Below are 18,555 nucleotides of genomic sequence, written 5' to 3'. Positions count from 1 at the left end.
GTCCCACAGGATCTTAGCTTGGTCATTCTCCACCAACTTTGGGGGTGTTCCCCACTTTGATCTCAGGGCTTCTAGTCCATATTCTGCACAGATTTTCCTGTACACTATGCCCACCACTTGGTTATGTCGTTCCATGTACGCTTTCCCTGCCAGCATCTTGCACCCTGCTGTTATGTGCTGGACTGTCTCAGGGGCCTCCTTGCCCAACCTACACCCACACCTGTCTGGTGTGGTAGATCTGAGCCTCTATTGCTCTGGTGTTTAGGGCCTGTTCCTGTGCAGCTAGGATAAGTGCCTCTGTGCTGTCCTTGAGTCCAGCTTTTTCCAGCCGTTGGTAGGATTTCCTGATATCAGCCACTTCATTTATTTGTCGATGGTACATCCCATGTAGGGGCTTGTCCTCCCCTGATGGTACCTCTAGCACCTCGTCTTCTGTTCCCCATTGCCTTAGACATTCGCTGAGCACATCGTCCGTTGASGCTTTGTCCTTGATGTATTTATGGATCTTGATTATGTTTGACCAAAACTGCATGTAAAATTGCATGGTAGATTTACTGTGCAAGCTTTTAAAATTTACATTATCACAAGTGTTTGAACATGTGTGACTGGTTAACTGTTTACACCTTAACAAAACCAGGGATTGGTTTTTTTTTGTGCACGGACGTTGAACAAATATTTGGGCCCTTCATGAAAATTGTGGTCCCTTCATGGCCCCTTACTTAGAAAAATCCTAGATCCGCCACTGTTAAATGGTCAGTAGAGCCTCTAGTATGTCAAAGATTCTCATTAACATTTAATTGTTTGCAGTTTTTAATGTAGTGTCTAATATTCCCTCTGGATGCTTATTCTGGTAAAGATGTGGATGCACTAAATCTGCAATAACATTCTTGCACATCAGCACTTTTTATAATTTATTTATTTTGTTTGATATMCTTAATTAAAATGATCAAATGTGCAATTATTTTCAGAATTTTAATCTTTTAATTGCCATTTTAATTATTTTAACTATTATAGTTTCAATACACAAAAATGAACTATTTTCTATATAGACAAATAAATATTAAAGCAGCAGAGTTTTGCTGGTGWTTAGTGTTGGACATTTTGAAGACACATATTTTTAAATCTAATACCAGACACTCAAGAGATTTATGAATAACATAGTCCAGGGGTCAATATGGAATTTTTTTTTTCATCTTTTGGTACCATCTCTGGGTACCAAAGAATTTTTTTATTTAATCTCCTACATGTCTATGAATCCCATCAAATCATGAATACCCTGCCTAATGAGTACCTTTCTGGTAATTATCACTCCATGAACCCACCCTCCCATGTGTCAATACAGTATGAACACAAATTGATAGTATTATCATAGCTTGGGAACAGTATAAAGTCACATGTTCTTTAAAACAGTATATCTATCAAATAGGCTTTATTTACAGGCAGATGCAAACAGTATACTTGCATCCAAGTTTTAACAAAAAAAGATGTTTACTTTGGGTTACTGTTCATATATCCACCCTTCCAATTTTTAATACTAACTTACTGTATTATAACCATGTTATTGAAGTATGAGTGTGGGCAACAGTCTAAATTTATAAGTATTAGATCACTTAGTAGATTCATTCTCCATCACATGCCTTCTGCATTGTTGTCATTTAAGAGCTCCACCATCCTAAGCTCATGCGTCTGCACTCTACACGTCTTTGCATTTTAGAACATTTCCAACGCATGTGCAATCCAGAAGCTTGCATGACCTTGCACATGAGCAGGATAAAAGTCTGAAACAGGCTCTGGGGTAGGCAGCCCTTTCATCCAATCAGTCACCAAAATCTCATTATCAACTAACCTTCCATCCACTGTCATTCTGAACATATGATGAATTGTTGGTTGCAGATGATGTATTGATGTCATGATGGGGGGCAGGAAGTAAATGAAGCCATGTTTCCTTCTGTTGATTCAGTGTCAAAATGCCTAAACTCTGTGCTGTGTACAGTTGTTGCAGCCGCTCTAATCAGGAGAAATATCAAAGCTTTTTTCATGTTCCGAAAGTAGTGTGTCACAAGGGAGGTAAATTTTAAAAACTTGCAGAAAAAATAGGACAAAGGTGGATCAACAACCTACGGCTAAAAGCAGGAGGTGCGGAAACGAACAATGCAACAGCTTGCAGTGATCACTTCCTAACAGGTCAGGATTGTATTGTTTAAATGCCAGATATTTTCCTGGATAACTACTTGAACTTGGGTTTACAGAAGCTAAATAAATTATTTGCAAGTAGATCCAAGCACATAGAAACTTAAACTTAAAATAGCACAACTCACCCAGGCAGAAACAAGTCAACAGTCATTTAAAATTTCTTTGGATCCTAAATGTTTGACCCAACCTGAAGCAAAACAATTGTAGCTGAGGCTTTTGAAAGCTTCGATTTGGCTCGTCGTAGCCTATAACATGAGGTCTGCAGCACCAGATAGGCTAGTAGTTTATGTTGATCGCCTCAACACCAGGTAAATCCTCTAGATTATATAACAAGTTTTCTTATTAAGATAATATGAATTGTATCCTAAATGTATGCATATTTTTTGTGATGTCTGCGCCAGCCCATTTAGGGCTTTAGCATACTCGCTGTGATCCATTTTGCTGTGTTTTGAACCAGAGGAAATCACTTCCTGTCCCCCATCTGATATTCACGCGTCATCCGGGTCATGTGACTGCAACCCAGCAATAGCCTGGTAATTTGGCAGTACTGCAGCTCAGTGGTTAGCACCGACACCTCACAGCAAGAAGGTCATGGGTTCGATCCCCAGTTTGAACCTGGGGTCTTTCTGTGCGGAGTTTGCATGTTCTTTTCGTGCTTGTGTGGGTTTTCTTCGGGTATCCCCACCCCTAAAAACATATTGCCTCCAGGCCCAGGCCTCCCTTGAAAAAGGGATCTGTGATCTCAATGGGATTTTGCCTGGTTAAATAACAATAGATAAATAAAAATATAAAAATTACTCTCAGTGCATGCATAAAGAGGCAATCCTCATACAATGGAAGGAGACTTAAGTCAATCTTTTGCACAGAAGAGCTGATATATTAGTTTGTTAACTTCAGGTGTGTTTAAAGAGGTGAGGTACATTCCTTTTGGGAGAATACTAGTGGACCACATTATCAAAGAGACCATACTGGTTTGAAAAAACGTTTTAGTCTGAAGGTGGCAGCTGTAACAAGGTATTACCTGATATCAGAATACAGAGAAAAGTACCCAAGACAGTTCAGAAACACGACAGGCCAGAATGACACCAAACTCAGTCATCCAGATCTCCACCTACCAAGAATCCAGAAAGATGAGGCTGATGTCTAGTCCTTTACTCAAGTAATGGAAGTCAGGCTGACAGAAATCTCTTTGGACATTTGAAACTAGTTGCAGAAAGCAGATAGCTGCATTTGAATGATGTTTTAGCTCACCCGGCCACTCAGACCTTTTAAAGACATCTTTCCTGCTTCAAAGCTTGCAATATGTAGAATGCCTTAATCTTCTCTTCCACCCTGTCAGGAAACTTGGTGACTGGAGTTTCGGACTCCATTCTTTCTCTCCTGAAAGCTCTGTAAGACTTTATCAATTGTATGAACATCCATGAGGTCTTAAGTGACACCAGCAGGGGCAGCAATGCCACTTGACAAACTGACAATGTCTTCATGATCATGATTAAATGGATTTATTCTGGCCCATCATGTTTCTGAACTGTCTTGGGTACGTTTCTCTGTATTCTGAGATCAGGTAATATATACAGCTGCGTCCTTCAGGCTGAAAACCTCTGTTCCACCAGCTGTTTCTGCATCTTTATTGATGGCCTATTCGATAGCTTGGTCCACTGAAGGGTGAAAATAAATGTTCATTGAATGTGTACTTATGCCTCTCTGTGACACCTACCAAAATTCAAAATCCATCCATCCATTTTCTTCCGCCTATCCGGGGTCGGGTCGCGGGGGCAGCAGCTTCAGAAGGGAGGCCCAGACCTCCCTTTCCCCAGCCACTTCTTCCAGCTCCTCCGGGGGAACTCCAAGGCGTTCCCAGGCCAGCCGAGAGACATAGTCCCTCCAGCGTGTCCTGGGTCTTCCTCGGGGCCTCCTCCCGGTGGGACGTGCCCGGAATACCTCACCAGGGAGGCGTCCAGGAGGCATCCTTACCAGATGCCCAAGCCACCTCAACTGGCTCCTCTCGACGTGGAGGAGCAGCGGCTCTACTCTGAGTCCCTCCCGGATGACCGAGCTTCTCACCCTATCTCTAAGGGAGAGTCCAGCCACCCTGCGGAGGAAACTCATTTCGGCCGCTTGTATCCGGGACCTCGTTCTTTCGGTCATGACCCAAAGCTCATGACCATAGATGAGGGTAGGAACGTAGATCGACCGGTAAATCGAGAGCTTCGCTTTCTGACTCAGCTCTCTCTTCACCACGACGGACCGGTACAGCGCCCGCTTTACAGCAGACGCTGCGCCAATCCGCCTGTCGATCTCCCGCTCCGTTCTTCCCCCATTCGTGAACAAGATCCCCAGATACTTAAACTCCTCCACTTGAGACAGGGCGACCCCCCTGACCCGGAGAAGGCACTCTGCCCTTTTCCGGCTCCGGCTTTTCCGAAAATTCAAAATGTCTAGCAAAATACCATCACAGGAGCCAAAAGGCACGTTGCTTGTGGTAATTACGATCTTATACCCGCCTAAAAGTTTTAATGACATGAAAGGTAGGTGTGAAGGACCACTTCTAACCAGTAAATTACTTTCATATCAGCCATTTCCAATCTTTCTTAAAATAAGACATTAAGTTAGTAACACAAAACAAGTTAGTAACAAAACATCAAATCGTGATTAATGGACAACTGAACATTTTTCTGCAAATATTTAATCTAACGTTTACCAATTTGATTTCCTTTTTTTTTTTTGTCTTGAAACTCCCTGAACCTGGTCATACCCAGAGTCTGGATCACCACATATCAGACCTGCAGCTCCTCCTGGAGGTTTCAGGAGTACAACGTGTACAAAAAAAAGCTAAACACATCAACCAGTCTGCGAGATTCTCGTGGGTGGGGGGGACGACTCAAGGTCAGCAGGATCTTCCTTCTTCCATGTCTTGTTCCTGTAGAAACTTTCTGGGTTATTTTTGAATTCAAGGTTTACTGTAAGATGTAAGAGAATCCTTGTCTTTGAGCAGCATTTTGAAAGACCGTGGCTACGTCGATTCAAGATGATAAACAGGTTAGGGAGAGAAAGACTCAATGAATTCTCAGTGAAACACTATACCGAGAGTGAGACAAAAACAGTGTTTTCACCTTTTTTAAGCTGTCCAGTACAGAGTAATAGGATATTTAGTTTGTTCAGAAGGTTTTGTGTACTCTGGAAAAACACACTGCCTAAAATCAGTGTAGATGTTACATTTTCATACTGTTTTTTTTTTTCATAAAACCTATCAGTAGGAGACCATGAGCAGAATTCAATCAGACAAATATTTATACTTGGTTTTCTTATCAAACACTAAAACCCCTTTTTTTTCCAGAACCGCAACTCTAATTTTTATTTTATCGGCTATTAAGCTAAAAGAGGCTGAAATTCTTGCCTACGTTAAACTTGACTAGGAATTAGACTTAGGGTGGGGAAATAATCCCATTGGTTCATTTATTTGCCACATCTGTTTGTGTAGCTGATGATGACTAAGGTGTGTAATTGGAGATTTAGTCAACAACTTCAAACATCCACAGAAAAAGTTATAAAAGACAGAGTTTATTGAAGATAAAACACTAATACAGTGCAAAATATTTGAACAAAAACCCTAACATGGTTATCCCAAACTAAGACAATAACTAAATTCTAAAAAGAAATGTTTTCACTTTCTCACAGTTCTGAATACCCTGCTGCCAAGTCAAAATACTTAAACTTTTTATAGCAAACGCAGAATGTTGCACTTAGAAACTGTCAAGAGTATAAGCACTTAAAAAAACTGTGAGTATAATTAAGGCTTGTGAACAAGTGGACCTGATCCTGACGAGGGGAAGGTCTCGTTATTCCCATGTCTGGTACTTTGTTGGTGATGCAGATCCAAAATGCCAAGGCAGGTCCACACCGAAACTGTTGTGGACCAGAAAGCCAGCTAAAGCTCTTTAGGACAGGGCTGATATTGTCCTCTTACGTTCTTTCACCATTTCTATCTTTGGAAAACTCTGAAAATGAAAAAAAAAAAATCAGATTAATAAAAGCAAATAAAACCAGTAATTCCAAAGTTCTGGCCTGACCCAGTCAGAACCACCAATATTAACAAATATTTTGGTGCCTTGGGTAAGAGAATCAGACAAAACACAAAAGAATGAAGACACATGACAGGATTTCAAAGAATGAAGAATGACATCAGTCAATATTTTATCTGCAGTGAACAGCTCAGTTTGGAAAAAATAGGAAGAATTCATAGCAGCATATTTTTTCTACTGCTGGTCAGATCAGAAGAACCAGAAAAACATGCATTGCATGAATTCCTGCATCTGTGTGACATGGAGGCCTGTGGCAATGGTGTTACGGAAACCCAGGTTGTTTAGATACTGGCCTTCCACTGAGTCTGGTGTCTCATCTCACAGATTCTCTCTGGAGAGTAGACCAGGCCTGTTTACTGGTCAAGCAAACACAATTATGTCAAGGTTCTTAAACCAAGTATTGGTAAACAGGTAGCATGGACAGGTGCCAAGTCCTGCTAAAAAATGAAATCCATGTATTCATAAAGCTTGTCAGCAAAAGAAATTATGAAATATTCTAATATTTCCGCGTAGACTAATTTCTTTAATTGTTATGTAATGTTTGCTTGAGTTGCTATGAATGTTTTGAAGTTTAACTTGTTTTAAACAGAGATAGAAACATGAGCAGTAGTTCGATTCGCAGACACTCATTTATTTTCTGATGCATGCAGGACGTGGAGAACCACTTAATCTTCTGAGTTTGGCAACCCTCCCTCCTCCTGCTGTGTTATGTTGCTGCGCTGTTTATGTGTTTCTAGGTGTAGCAGGTGAGTTCTCTCTGATCTGCTCTGTACAGATATCTACATCCGTCTTTTGTTCACTTGCTGCCAGGTTATCGATTCATCTTGTGAACATCCACCCAGTATTAACATGTCTGATCCACTCTGAATCACAAAGAAGATTACTTGATAGTTTCAATCCCTTCTCATCCCTCAGCCACACCTCAGAACAGGGACGTGTGATCAGAGGAGGCAGGTCAGGCAGAAGTCATCATGAAAAACAAAAATCAAAGGGAAAATCATGTATTTTTGTTTTATATTGGGTTTGTGCTGTAAATATAGTCTGCGTGATTCCAGTCATTTTAATCATTTTTAACAAATTTGTTAGTTTCTTATTAAAACAGTAGCGAGATCTGAAAGGTCAGGCTTCAGAACGCTCAGTCCAACACAAAGCTATCTGAGAGCATGGGAACACGCCTTTTGATTTCTCACATTGGAGGATTGAGTTTTCAGTAGAGCATGAACCTTTTAACTCTGATTTCTGGTTTTGACTCAACATTTCACTGGATAATCGCATCAAGGAACACCTCAGAGAGGAACGTAGTTGCAGAGACACCTCCCAACTAGACACTCAGGTGTGACATGAAGACTACTTTGAGCTGAAGGGTTCTGGGATGACCAGGAAATCCACCAAAGATTTTCCTTCCATGAAAAACATCAGGTGGGTGATTGTTTTCACTGTGGTCGATCTGGGCATTATGTGTGCAACTGTTAACTGTAGCCAAAGTGATCCTGATGCCCTGACTGACTGTGACCAGTTCCCAGCTGATGAAATTACAGATTCTCAGATACAGATTCTCTTCATTACACCAATGACTTACTGAAAAGCTCACCCAGACAGGCCTGGGCTACATAGAGGCTCCTGCTAAAGAGGTACAGTAAGGCTGACAGCCCCCTTTCCAGTTTTGTTCTTCTGCTCATGTGTATGTGTGCATGTTTCCAGGCATGGCTGCTAACCTCCAACTGCGACGCCCACTTGTGACTCACAATTCAATCTACCAGCGTATGTCGACACCAGTCTGGTCTCCACTTGTTGCCAGTTTCTAAGTTTACCTTATGTGCAGGGTAAACTCCTCGGGGACAGTTCCTCTGGATTGGCAGACCGGGGTGGTGGTCCCCCTATTTAAAAAGGGGAACTGCAGAGAGTGTTCCAACTATAGGAGGATCACACTTCGGAGCCTCCCTGGTAAGGTCTATTCAGGGGTCCTGGAGAGGAGGGTCTGTCGGATAGTCGAATCTCAGATTCAGGAAGAGCAGTGTGGTTTTTGTTCTGGTCGTGGAACAGCGGACCAGCTCTACACCCTGAGCAGGGTCCTGGAGGGTGCATGGGAGTTCGCCCAACCAGTCTACATGTATTTTGTGGATCTGGAGAAGGTGTTCGACCCTGTCCCTCGGGGACTCTTGTGGGGGGTACTCCGGGAGTATGGTGTACCAGGCCCTTTGATATGGACTGTTAGGTCCCTATACCACCGGTGCCAGAACTTGGTCTGCATTGCCGGTAGTAAGTCGGACTCGTTTCCGGTGAGAGTTGGACTCCGCCAAGGTTGCACTTTATCACCAATTCTGTTCATAACTTTTATGGACAGAATTTCTAGGCACAACCAAGGTGTTGAGGGGATCCATTTTGGTGACCTTAGGATCACGTATCTGCTTTTTGCCGATGATGTGGTCCTATTGGCTTAATCAGATCGTGATTTCCAGCTCTCACTGGAGCGGTTCACAGCCAAGTGTGAATCAGTTGGTATGAGGATCACTGCCTCCAAATCTAAGACCATGGTCTCGAGCTGGAAACCGGTAGGGTGCCTTCTCTGTGTCGGGGAGGAGGTCCTGCCCCCAGTGGAGGAGTTTAAGTATCTCAGTGTCTTGTTCACGAATGAGGGAAGAATGGAGCGGGAGATCGACAGGTGGATTGGTGCTGCGCCTGCAGTGACACAAGTGCTGTACCGGTCTGTCATGGTGAAGTGATTTACCGGTTGGTCTACATTCCTACCCTCATCTATGGTCACGAGCTTTGGGCAGTGACCAAAAAAACAAGATTGCGGATACAAGTGGCCGAAATGAGTTTCCTCCGCAGGGTGTCTGGGCTCTCCCTTTGAGATAGGGTGAGAAGCTCAGTCATCCAGGAGGGACTCAGAGTAGAGCCGCTGCTCCTCCACGTCGAGAGGAGCCAGCTGAGGTGGTTCATCTGGTTAGGATGCCTCCTGGACGCCTCCCTGGTGAGGTGTTCCGGGCACGTCCCACTGGGAGGAGGCCCAGAGGAAGACGCAGTACATGCTGGAGGGACTATGTCTCTTGGCTGGCCTGGGAATGCCTTGGGATTCCCCGGACGAGCAGGCCCAAGTGGCTGGGGAGAGGGCAGTCTGGGTCTGTCTGCTAAGGCTGCTGCCCCTGTGACCAAACCCCGGATAAGCGGAAGAAAACGGACAGACGGATGAACCTTGTGTGCATCCACCCAGTACTCACCTGTCTGCTCCACTATAAATCACAAAGATTACTCAAAACAGTTAAAAGCCACTCTCATCCCTCAGTTACGCCTTTGACTCCATGTTCTGAACAAAAAATTACATAAGGCACAAGCTATTCCTTATGTAACTCCACAATAACTCACCCTCCATCTTCAGAAAACTAAAGTATGGACACAGGTTTAGAACTCAAAAAACTGCAAAACTCATATTCTCTTTAACACTTTACAATCAAATAAAAATAAAAACTTACAAAGAGTAAATAAACAATCCAGTAAAAAATCCATTTGTTTGAATTAAATTATGTGGGTGCTTTCTCACCTTTAATCGTTCATCCAAGCAAAGAGACAAACATGATCACACCCATGAACTGTGTGAAGAGGATGAGTGGAGTGAAGAAGGACCACACAGGCCACAGGGCAATGTTAAAGCTGTGGAAAAACAAAGCATACAGAAAAAACAAATAAAAATGTCTGTCACATTTACTAATAAAAAATAATAGTCTCATACATGTCAAGTTGTATGGATTGTCCGTAATTTACACGGATTTTCCATAATTTTGCAGGCATACAGACATACAGTATAGAGCAATCTCACAGATTTTTTCAAGTTTTATGGATTCATTCAAACCCTCAGTTTCAAATTAATTTAACATGTCAGAGCATGTAGGATGTTTAAAAAAACAATAAATAAGATCAAATAACCATCTTCCAACCTGTTCTGCCACAGGAAATAAGACTAGAAATAAGTTCTCTCCCCCCGCGTGCTTTGAAATGCTCTATAGGAGGCCATTTTTGTATTTGTTCTACAAGTATAACTCTAATATCAAGTGTCATGTTCTCCCCACTAACAGTTACCCAAGAGTGAGTGTTTCACTATGTTTTTATTTTATTTTTTGTTTGCTTTATCACATTTGGAGATATTAATCAGTTCTGTGTGAATTTATTCTTTAGAATTAGGTCAAGGTCAAATCATTCCAAATAAACACTTTTTGTTTTGTTTGTCTAAATTTCTAAAGTTTTCATAACTAAAAAACAATACTGATTTTGGAGTTTATCAAACACTTTGACACAATGCCTGTAGAATGCCATTTATTGTTAAAATTTGATAAAACGACAATACAATTATTTTAATATTGCAATTTTTTTTGTAACCAATTTAACAAATGCTACCTAACTGTACATGATCTAAGGTCTCTGCATGGTCCATCCAAACTGCCGAAATCAGCTCTCATTGTCGCAGTTGCATGACAAAAATTGCATTATGATTGCAAATTTGAATCTGCCCCTTTTTGTCACAACCTGCCTGAAGACCTTTTTACCCCCTTTCACATAAGAAGTGAGTTTGAGATTGGTCAGACGTTTGTGGCCGTGCTTTGTTTATGCTGAAAGTGCTCTGACGCTGAATTTAGCTTCAAACACTGGCTTCCAAAAAATAATAAAAATCACTTGCTTCCAGAAGTCGACTGTATACCTGGAAGCAGACATTTAGCTCACAAAGATAGCCAAAAGGCCAAAAACTTGTGAATGAACAAAAAAGAGATGTTTTGCAGGGAGTAACCCATCTGCAGGAAAGTGTGGAATTTTAACTGGGACAGATATGTGGACAAATAACAGCAGATCAGTGTACCACATTGGGAGGCGTTTCCCAGGAGCTCGACTCCGTGTGACCTCAGGGGCTATGAAAGGTGTGTGCAAAAATGAACGCCAAACAACCAACAAAACAATGTGACTGGGTGTTGACTGAGTATGTGGAAGCTTTTGCAGTGGAGCCTTAACAAGCAAGATGTTTTTTTTCCTGCTATTATTATTATTAATATTATTATTGGTGATGGTACTGGTATTTGTATTGTGTTGGTATTATTAACCTTTATTTAACCAAGCAAACCTCGCTGGGATTCAAGAGAGAAAGAGAGGCCTGGGATTGTGGCAGGAAACTGGAGAACCCAGACAAAGTCAACACAGAAATCCCCCAGGTCCAAACCAAGGATCAAACTTCTTGCTGCCTTACAAGTGCTAACTAATAAAGCCATATTTACTAAACCTGCATCAAGTTGTGATTTGAATGTACCACTTTTACTCGTACACTGTAGCACTGCCTTGTAATGGAACTAATACTTTTATGTTTAAGCAAGTATTTCATGACATCCTTTAATGACCTAGGTTTTCATGACATACTGTTCATCTGCAGATAGAATGATTAAAGTCAGAACAAGATTTGCTAACAATAATCATTCTTAGATATCACTTGTGTTTATCTTTGTTTTCCATTGACCTTGTATCAAATCTTGCTAAGATGACATAATGGTGTTTCTTAATATATATATGAGGCCTCTCGAGACACAGTGAGTAGTGTGGAGAGACAGTGACAGAGAGAAGCAGAGGCACAGAGACAGGCCAGGTTGTTCTCTGTGTTTCTTGTTGTTGCAATAAAACTCAGCTGATCATCTCACGGAGTACCTTCATTCTTGGACCACGTATTTCTGTCTTTGTTAAATCCATATTGCATAACAGCCTCATTTAACCAAGACTTTTTATTGTGGATTTCAATACTAACCTATTTCCTTTCCTGTATGATGTAAGTCAGCTGCTCTGTAGGTCTTCTTTAGTTGAATTTTAAATAAACCTTCAAGCTGAAAGGATGTGAATGTGTTTTTGTTGTGCCATTCTGCTGTGATAGTGGAGACTAATCTTTGTATTTGTGTTTTACCTGCATGATGCAGCGATAAAGGCTGCAGTGGTAATGGGAGGAATGGCAGGATACTCTTGGTCATAATGCTGGATGCCTTTGAACCACTCCAGGTACACAATGCAAAACATTGCCAGAGATATGCTGATCCCAAGGAGTATCAGACCAACATTAAACCACCAGCTGAGGAAAACAGAGAAAGATTAATTTATTGCAGTAGCTGTAGAAAGTCAGCAGAAAAGTAAAGGGTATCACATCGCAACCTCCATAAGGTATCACGTGTCGGTGCTTTTCTTTGTAACAAATGTGCCAGAATTTTAATAAGACAACAAAAACCTCTGTGACAATGACAACAATACTCCTCTTGAACCAACAAAGACTTTCTTGGAGCCTTTATACAGTTCATGACATATACACCTAATATGGTGAGATGGAAATAATACTTTTTGGTTTAAGCCAGTAATTCATGACATACTTTAATGACCTAGGTTTTCATGAAATGCTGTTCATCAGTGCTTATAGCCAGAACAAGATTTGCTGACAGCAATCATTCTTAGATATCACTTGTGTTTATCTTTGTTTTTCCTTGACCCAGCATTTCCTTAGGATGAAATCTTGCTTTATTAAGATGACATGATAGTGTTTGTTAAACAGTATATATGAGGCCTCTACTGCCTCAAAGAAGCAGAAGCAGAGAGCAGGGGGACAGTCTAATGGCTCTACGTATGTTGTTCTCTGTGTTCCTGTTGTTGCAATAAAACTCAGCTGATCATTCCACGGAGTACCTTCATTCTTAGACCACATTTTTCTGTCTTTGTTAATATTTCCATAGCATATGGTTATAAAAAAGCACACACAAGTTTTATAAACCATGAACAGAATTGGTTTTAAAATTAGTAAATGTAACTTTATATAAGCATGTCATGTCATCTTACACAGTTTTTAGGATTAAAAAAAAAGAAAAACAGTGTGTGAAAAAAAAAACAAGCATACTCCATGACTCGGTGTGTTGAACAACCTTCACAAGCTGGGTTGAGCAATCATCTTCCAAATGACCTTATTAGGCTCCACATTGTTGTGGAAACCTAATAAGGTCTCACAACATTATGGGAACTTTAGTCATTGATACCTGAGGATGTTTATTTGAGCACAAATCACCAATGAGTTTACCACAGCATTTCAGTCTGAACTTTAAGCGAATCAACACCTTTTGTTCAGAGATTTTATTTTAGATTTGTGACATTAGATTATTTGATCTGTTCTCTGATTACATTTTGGCCGGGCTACTGCTGTTGGACAAATGGGATCACATTAGACTAGTTTATCTTATTATACAAGTTCTCAAACCTCCACTTTGATCACCTAAAGAAAATGACCCAAAAGTCTCATGAGTTGTTCAGATGTAACGTTACAAAACTAAACCATAAAGCCTTTTTTATTCTTCTTTTTTAAAAAGGCTCATTTATAGCTACTTCATCTAAAGACATCCATGCTGTTTCAATATTTTCCCATTTGTTCTGTTGCAATTTTAACATGTACCACACTGACTAAAGCCTGTATATTCTGAGATGTTACTCTTGGGTGTTTGGGCAGTCTCTCTGACCRTTGCACGGTCTAACCTTTGGGTAAATTTGTTGAAGATAGGCTGCTGTGATTTTCACTTGAAATTAAATACTCAGTAAAATGAATAACTCCAAATTAATTGACTCTTCCAAACTTACTTTTCTAAAATTCTGATGCTTTTTCTTCTTCTAAAGGTTTTATTTCAGGAATATATCATCTTTGCTTGAAAAGTAGATGATGAGCAGCTCATTTAGACTTGTGCATAGTTAGACAGCAAGGCATGGTAATTAGATTGGTCATCACATTTATGGAGATTTGGACAAGAAAAGGTGGGTGGATAAACTGTGTACGATTTGTTCTTTGGATTTTTTGCTTCAAAACAAAATTGCAAAAAGAAAACCGTGTTTTTTGTTTGTTTGTTTGTTTGTTTGCTTTCCCACTTTTAAAATGTACATGTAAAAATGTAAAATTAAACAGATTAAAACGCCACAGTGTTTATGGCAAGCCATTTTAGCATAAAATCAGATTCATGACACTTCTATTCCAGATATCTGAAATTGAATTATGACTAGTCATATTTGTTATTTAAGATAGCTCTAATTATGACCCCCGCACGCAAAGCACAGACCCTATGACCAAGCACAGGGTTTCCCTGTGCTTGGTCAATAAAAGTAACATTCACTGACTTCCACAATGTTTTCTCTTCATTTTGTTGAGTGTTCCTAAAAGCAAACAAGTTGCACTTTGGAATGACCTTATTATTGTATCATGTTTTTGATCTGAGTTTGTTTTACAGAATGAAAAGTCTGAATGAGTGCTCATCCAAGACTGGTGATTCCATACTTTTTGCCAGGGGTTGTACATACATTTTTTTGTTTCTTCATTTTTCTCCTGTTGACAGGTATATGTATTTTTCTTTTTATTTTCTTTATTTTCTTTATTTATATATGGCTCGAAATAAACTCAAACTTTAACAAAGACAGACATATATGGTATGGCATATTAACAAAAGTATAAATGAATAAGAAAAAAAATCACCTTTATTGTGTCTCAGTGGAGAAAATTAGGTGCATCAGCAGGAAAGTGACAGGCAATTCACACAAGGTAAAAATATATTTAAAAATGTATAAATAAGGAATTAAGTAAATTTTAAAGAAAACAAATTATATAAAAAGTATATTTTAATAGAAAAAAACATGCTTGATTGTTCCTTTGAATTCTTTTCTCTTTTAAACAAACACACTAAGACCCTACTGTACACAGCAATTAAAAATTATAAATACAGGGTTGCATATAAGCGGTGCGCAGGTGCGGATGCGCGACCAAAAAAGAAAAAGCGCACCAGATGGAACGTCATAAAGCTCACTTGAGTATCTAAGATTGTACCTGAGATTGTCTGTCAAAACAACAACTAGCAGGGCTCTAGAGTGTGACCACTTTGGTCGCAAATGCGACCTGATTTCTTAAAAAAAAAATCCAGCTGCACTGGTGTGACTGGATTGTTGCTCGGTGCTCATAAAGCCTCTCAGGACAGCAGAACCCTGACATAAGGATTAAACAGACACTGCCTTCAACAAATCAGATGAAGTCTAGAGCTGTTTTATCCAATCACAGCAGAACAGTGTGGGATTTTCAGTGAGAGCAGTTTTCAGCAGAGGCAAATTCGAGCAGCGGCTGCAGCGACCAAACTTTGGTCTGTAAAACATAACTTTATATTAAATATATGTTCAGAGCGTCATTATCAAACAGATCTGTCTAACTTTGTGTAAGTGACTAAACTCTCTCCTCCTGATGAGAGAGAGCTGTGACTGGAGTGTGCAGGCGTCTTTCTGAGAGATTAACTGTTTGAGTTCTTCTAAYTGAACCACAGTAACTCTAAAAGAACATGTGTTTGCCCCATATTAAAGCAAAGATGATTCTCTGTTTAACACCCTCATCAAAAAAAATTATATATATTAAAAAAATTAAAACAACTTGCCATGTTCTCTAGGTGAATGAGTTCTAAATGTTATTTTAATTTATCATAAAGATCCACAAATTTCATTCACAATTTGATTAAAAAAAGGTTCTTGATGTGCTAAACTTGTTTATATTTAGGACCATACTGTGACACAGCTTTTCTGGGATAAATGTAATTCAATAAATGATCAAATATGAAGAAGAATAAATAATTACATGAGCTGAAACCATCTAAATAATATTTTTGAATAAAATAGTCTTTTAAAAAAGAAATCAGTCTAGCAAATAAAACATTTGTATTTTTTAAGTTATTTTGCTCTGTGCAAATGACATATTTGCTGCTTGGATTGGAGAATGTGGAAAGCTGGTTTAACCAAGGCYRAAGATCCAGAAGACCAAACTACAGGAGCTGTCCATCTGAGGGACTTGTGTAGTCTAAAAGATATTTAACCATGAAATGTTCGGTTTGTGATATTTATATGATATACACCCAGCCCCTCAGCCACTTACGTAGGTAGTTTATAGAATTTATGTAGAGTAAACAAATAAAATAAAATACTCGGTGGACTGATTCGGCATGATGTCCTGAGACGTTGCAGCTGATAGGAGCCATAAAACAGAACAGGGGGACGTTAGATGCCCTGACGCCCCATAGATAAATGTGTTAAATGAGTGAAGGAAAATATGAGCACCAAGCAACAACCCTAGCTAGGTTCTCCCGAGAACCAGACCAAAAATTTTATGTGCAACCCTGTATATATAGGCCTATATGTATGTGTCACTGCGAAACCTTCAAAATGTGAAGGAAAAAAACATCAAATGATAATGCGAGAGCACCAGTTCCAGATGTTATTATTTTGTAGATTGCCAAATAGCTACGATGACAAAATATTATAAATGGACAAATAACCAAAACTGTTGCTCAATATTACTTATAAAAAGATAATCATGTGATCTGTTTTCAAGCTACGCTGGTTAATGCACAACATATAGACATAGTTGCTTTCTCTGGTTCTCCCTATCGAGAGGATCATCTAAAAAGCCAGCAACACAGTCTTATTTTATTAAATATGAATACGAAATATGAATAATATGTGCACGCCATGAGCTATCTAGCCTGCATATGATTTACAAGTAGTCGTACTAAGTCACTAGCCTTACACTTTAATGTGCTTTTAGGTGGTCTGCAGTGTCAGAGGTCAGTCCAGCTCAAATTCTGTTTTAACACAATTTATATCTCTGTCAACATGAACTAAAAAACAAATAGTTTATTGTTATGCAGCTTCACAAAATTCTGCAGGCAACTGTTTGGACAGCTAAGTGGCAGCATGGGGGCTTGTCAGCAATTTCTTATTTCAGATATCTAAAAATGTAATTTCAACTAGTCATAATTACATTTGAGATATCTTGAATTGCAATTATGGATGTTTGACCCTTCAAAAGATGAATCCAGTGACATAATTTTAGATATCTTAAATTGCATTTTGACTAGTCAAAATTCATTTTCAGATATCTTGAAATGGAATTATGACTAGTCAGAATGTTAATACAGATATCTTAAAATACCATTCAGGATAGTCAAAATGTAGTTGTTCCTAGTCAAAACTCATTATTAGATATCTAGAATGGAATTACAAATAGTCAGACGAAATCAATTTTATACTAAAATGGCTTGCCATACCGTGTTTGATTTTTCTTTCAGTGGCTGAAAGACTGCTTAAAAACAAAAAACATTTCTAAATATATCAGCAATGGCCAGGGGCGGAGCTTCAGGGGGGGGCGCCCCCCGGGCCTGGGTACATGTGAGGCCCGGGTTGGGGCCCAGAGTGAGTCTGGACCCTGTCGGGCCCAGAGGGAGATAGAACTTAACCCTTAATTTACATCATGCTGTTCTGCTCTGTTCCAGTCCAACCTCTGCAGTAAATAAGCAACCATTATAATCAAGAACAGTATTTACACTGGCTCCTCTGATGGTGCAAAGCAGCGAGTGGACCGAGATCCACCAAAATTAGATTCATCTTTTGCCCGACACCAGAGCTTCTCCGGAGTCAATTTACAAAAATCACACCGCACCAAGAGGAAGAAGAACGAGCACAACTTCCGTATTTACAAAATAAAGCCCTAAAGAAAAGCCAATTTTGTCAAAATGTTTGTTATATTAATAATTATATGGATATATTTATACATAAATACTGCCAAATGCATCATTATGATTAGGAAGCAGATGGAAACATGCAGCTCGCAACATTTTCATACACACATGATATACGTGGATTTTATTCTGAAATCAGAAGTTTCAAAAAGTCAGCAGCGATGCAGTTTCAACTGTGTTTAGTCTGTTTTACGCAGAATGACTTATTTTGCTCAGACTTCTACATTTATCACTGAATTTATTGTGCAATCTCGCATTTCCTGCACATTCTTTCCGAGCTCCTCACACTGGACCGGATGAGAACCAGTTCGGAGGCAGTAGGGAGCTGACCCTACCACACCTGAGGCAAGGTGGAGAAAGTGGGCCCTCCCCTGAGTGCATCTAGAAGAGTCCGGTCTGCTTTGTTTTAGAACCTCTTTCAGGGACAAGATAAACAAAAATATTTTGTGGATCTGGTAAAAAAGCTTCCATCCAGCAGTAACTTCAGTGATGTTTGCACCGCTCTCTTTTTATTTTTGACTCTTCCAGCCACCGTTTCAACATCTGAGTGCTCATTCTCCAAGTTAAAACTCACCACTTGCATAGCATGTCAACCACTTTGGTTGTTTACCTGTATAATGAGCCTCAAAAAATCCATAATTTTAGCAATAAATAAATAAAAATAATCTGTATTAACACATGCGCGGGTTGTGTGTGTG

At 39.8% G+C, this 18,555-nt stretch overlaps 2 protein-coding genes across 2 annotated transcripts in view; both read right to left on the bottom strand.

Annotated features, from left to right (window-relative positions):
- The window catches only part of otop1 (otopetrin 1), a gene marked incomplete at its 3' end in the record, with an annotated part of 14,451 nt that extends 5,643 nt beyond the window's left edge, over positions 1–8,808 (bottom strand). The window contains 1 exon segment of the mRNA XM_014030964.1: positions 8,742–8,808. Coding sequence (XP_013886418.1) covers positions 8,742–8,808 — 67 coding nt within the window.
- tmem128 (transmembrane protein 128) overlaps positions 5,735–18,555 on the bottom strand; it is a 16,483-nt gene continuing 3,662 nt past the window's right edge. The window contains exons 3-5 of the mRNA XM_014030968.1: positions 12,205–12,366; positions 9,817–9,926; positions 5,735–6,191 (exon numbers count right to left, since the gene is read on the bottom strand). Of these exons, the coding sequence (XP_013886422.1) occupies positions 9,827–9,926; positions 12,205–12,366 (262 nt within the window). The 3' untranslated portion in view covers positions 5,735–6,191; positions 9,817–9,826. The remainder of the gene's footprint in view (positions 6,192–9,816; positions 9,927–12,204; positions 12,367–18,555) is intronic.

This window comes from Austrofundulus limnaeus, unplaced genomic scaffold (assembly GCF_001266775.1).
Source record: "Austrofundulus limnaeus strain Quisiro unplaced genomic scaffold, Austrofundulus_limnaeus-1.0 Scaffold1150, whole genome shotgun sequence".
Lineage (NCBI taxonomy): Eukaryota > Metazoa > Chordata > Actinopteri > Cyprinodontiformes > Rivulidae > Austrofundulus > Austrofundulus limnaeus.
The sequence above is the reverse complement of the archived record's forward strand: the minus strand, read 5'-3'. Positions and strand labels throughout refer to the sequence as shown.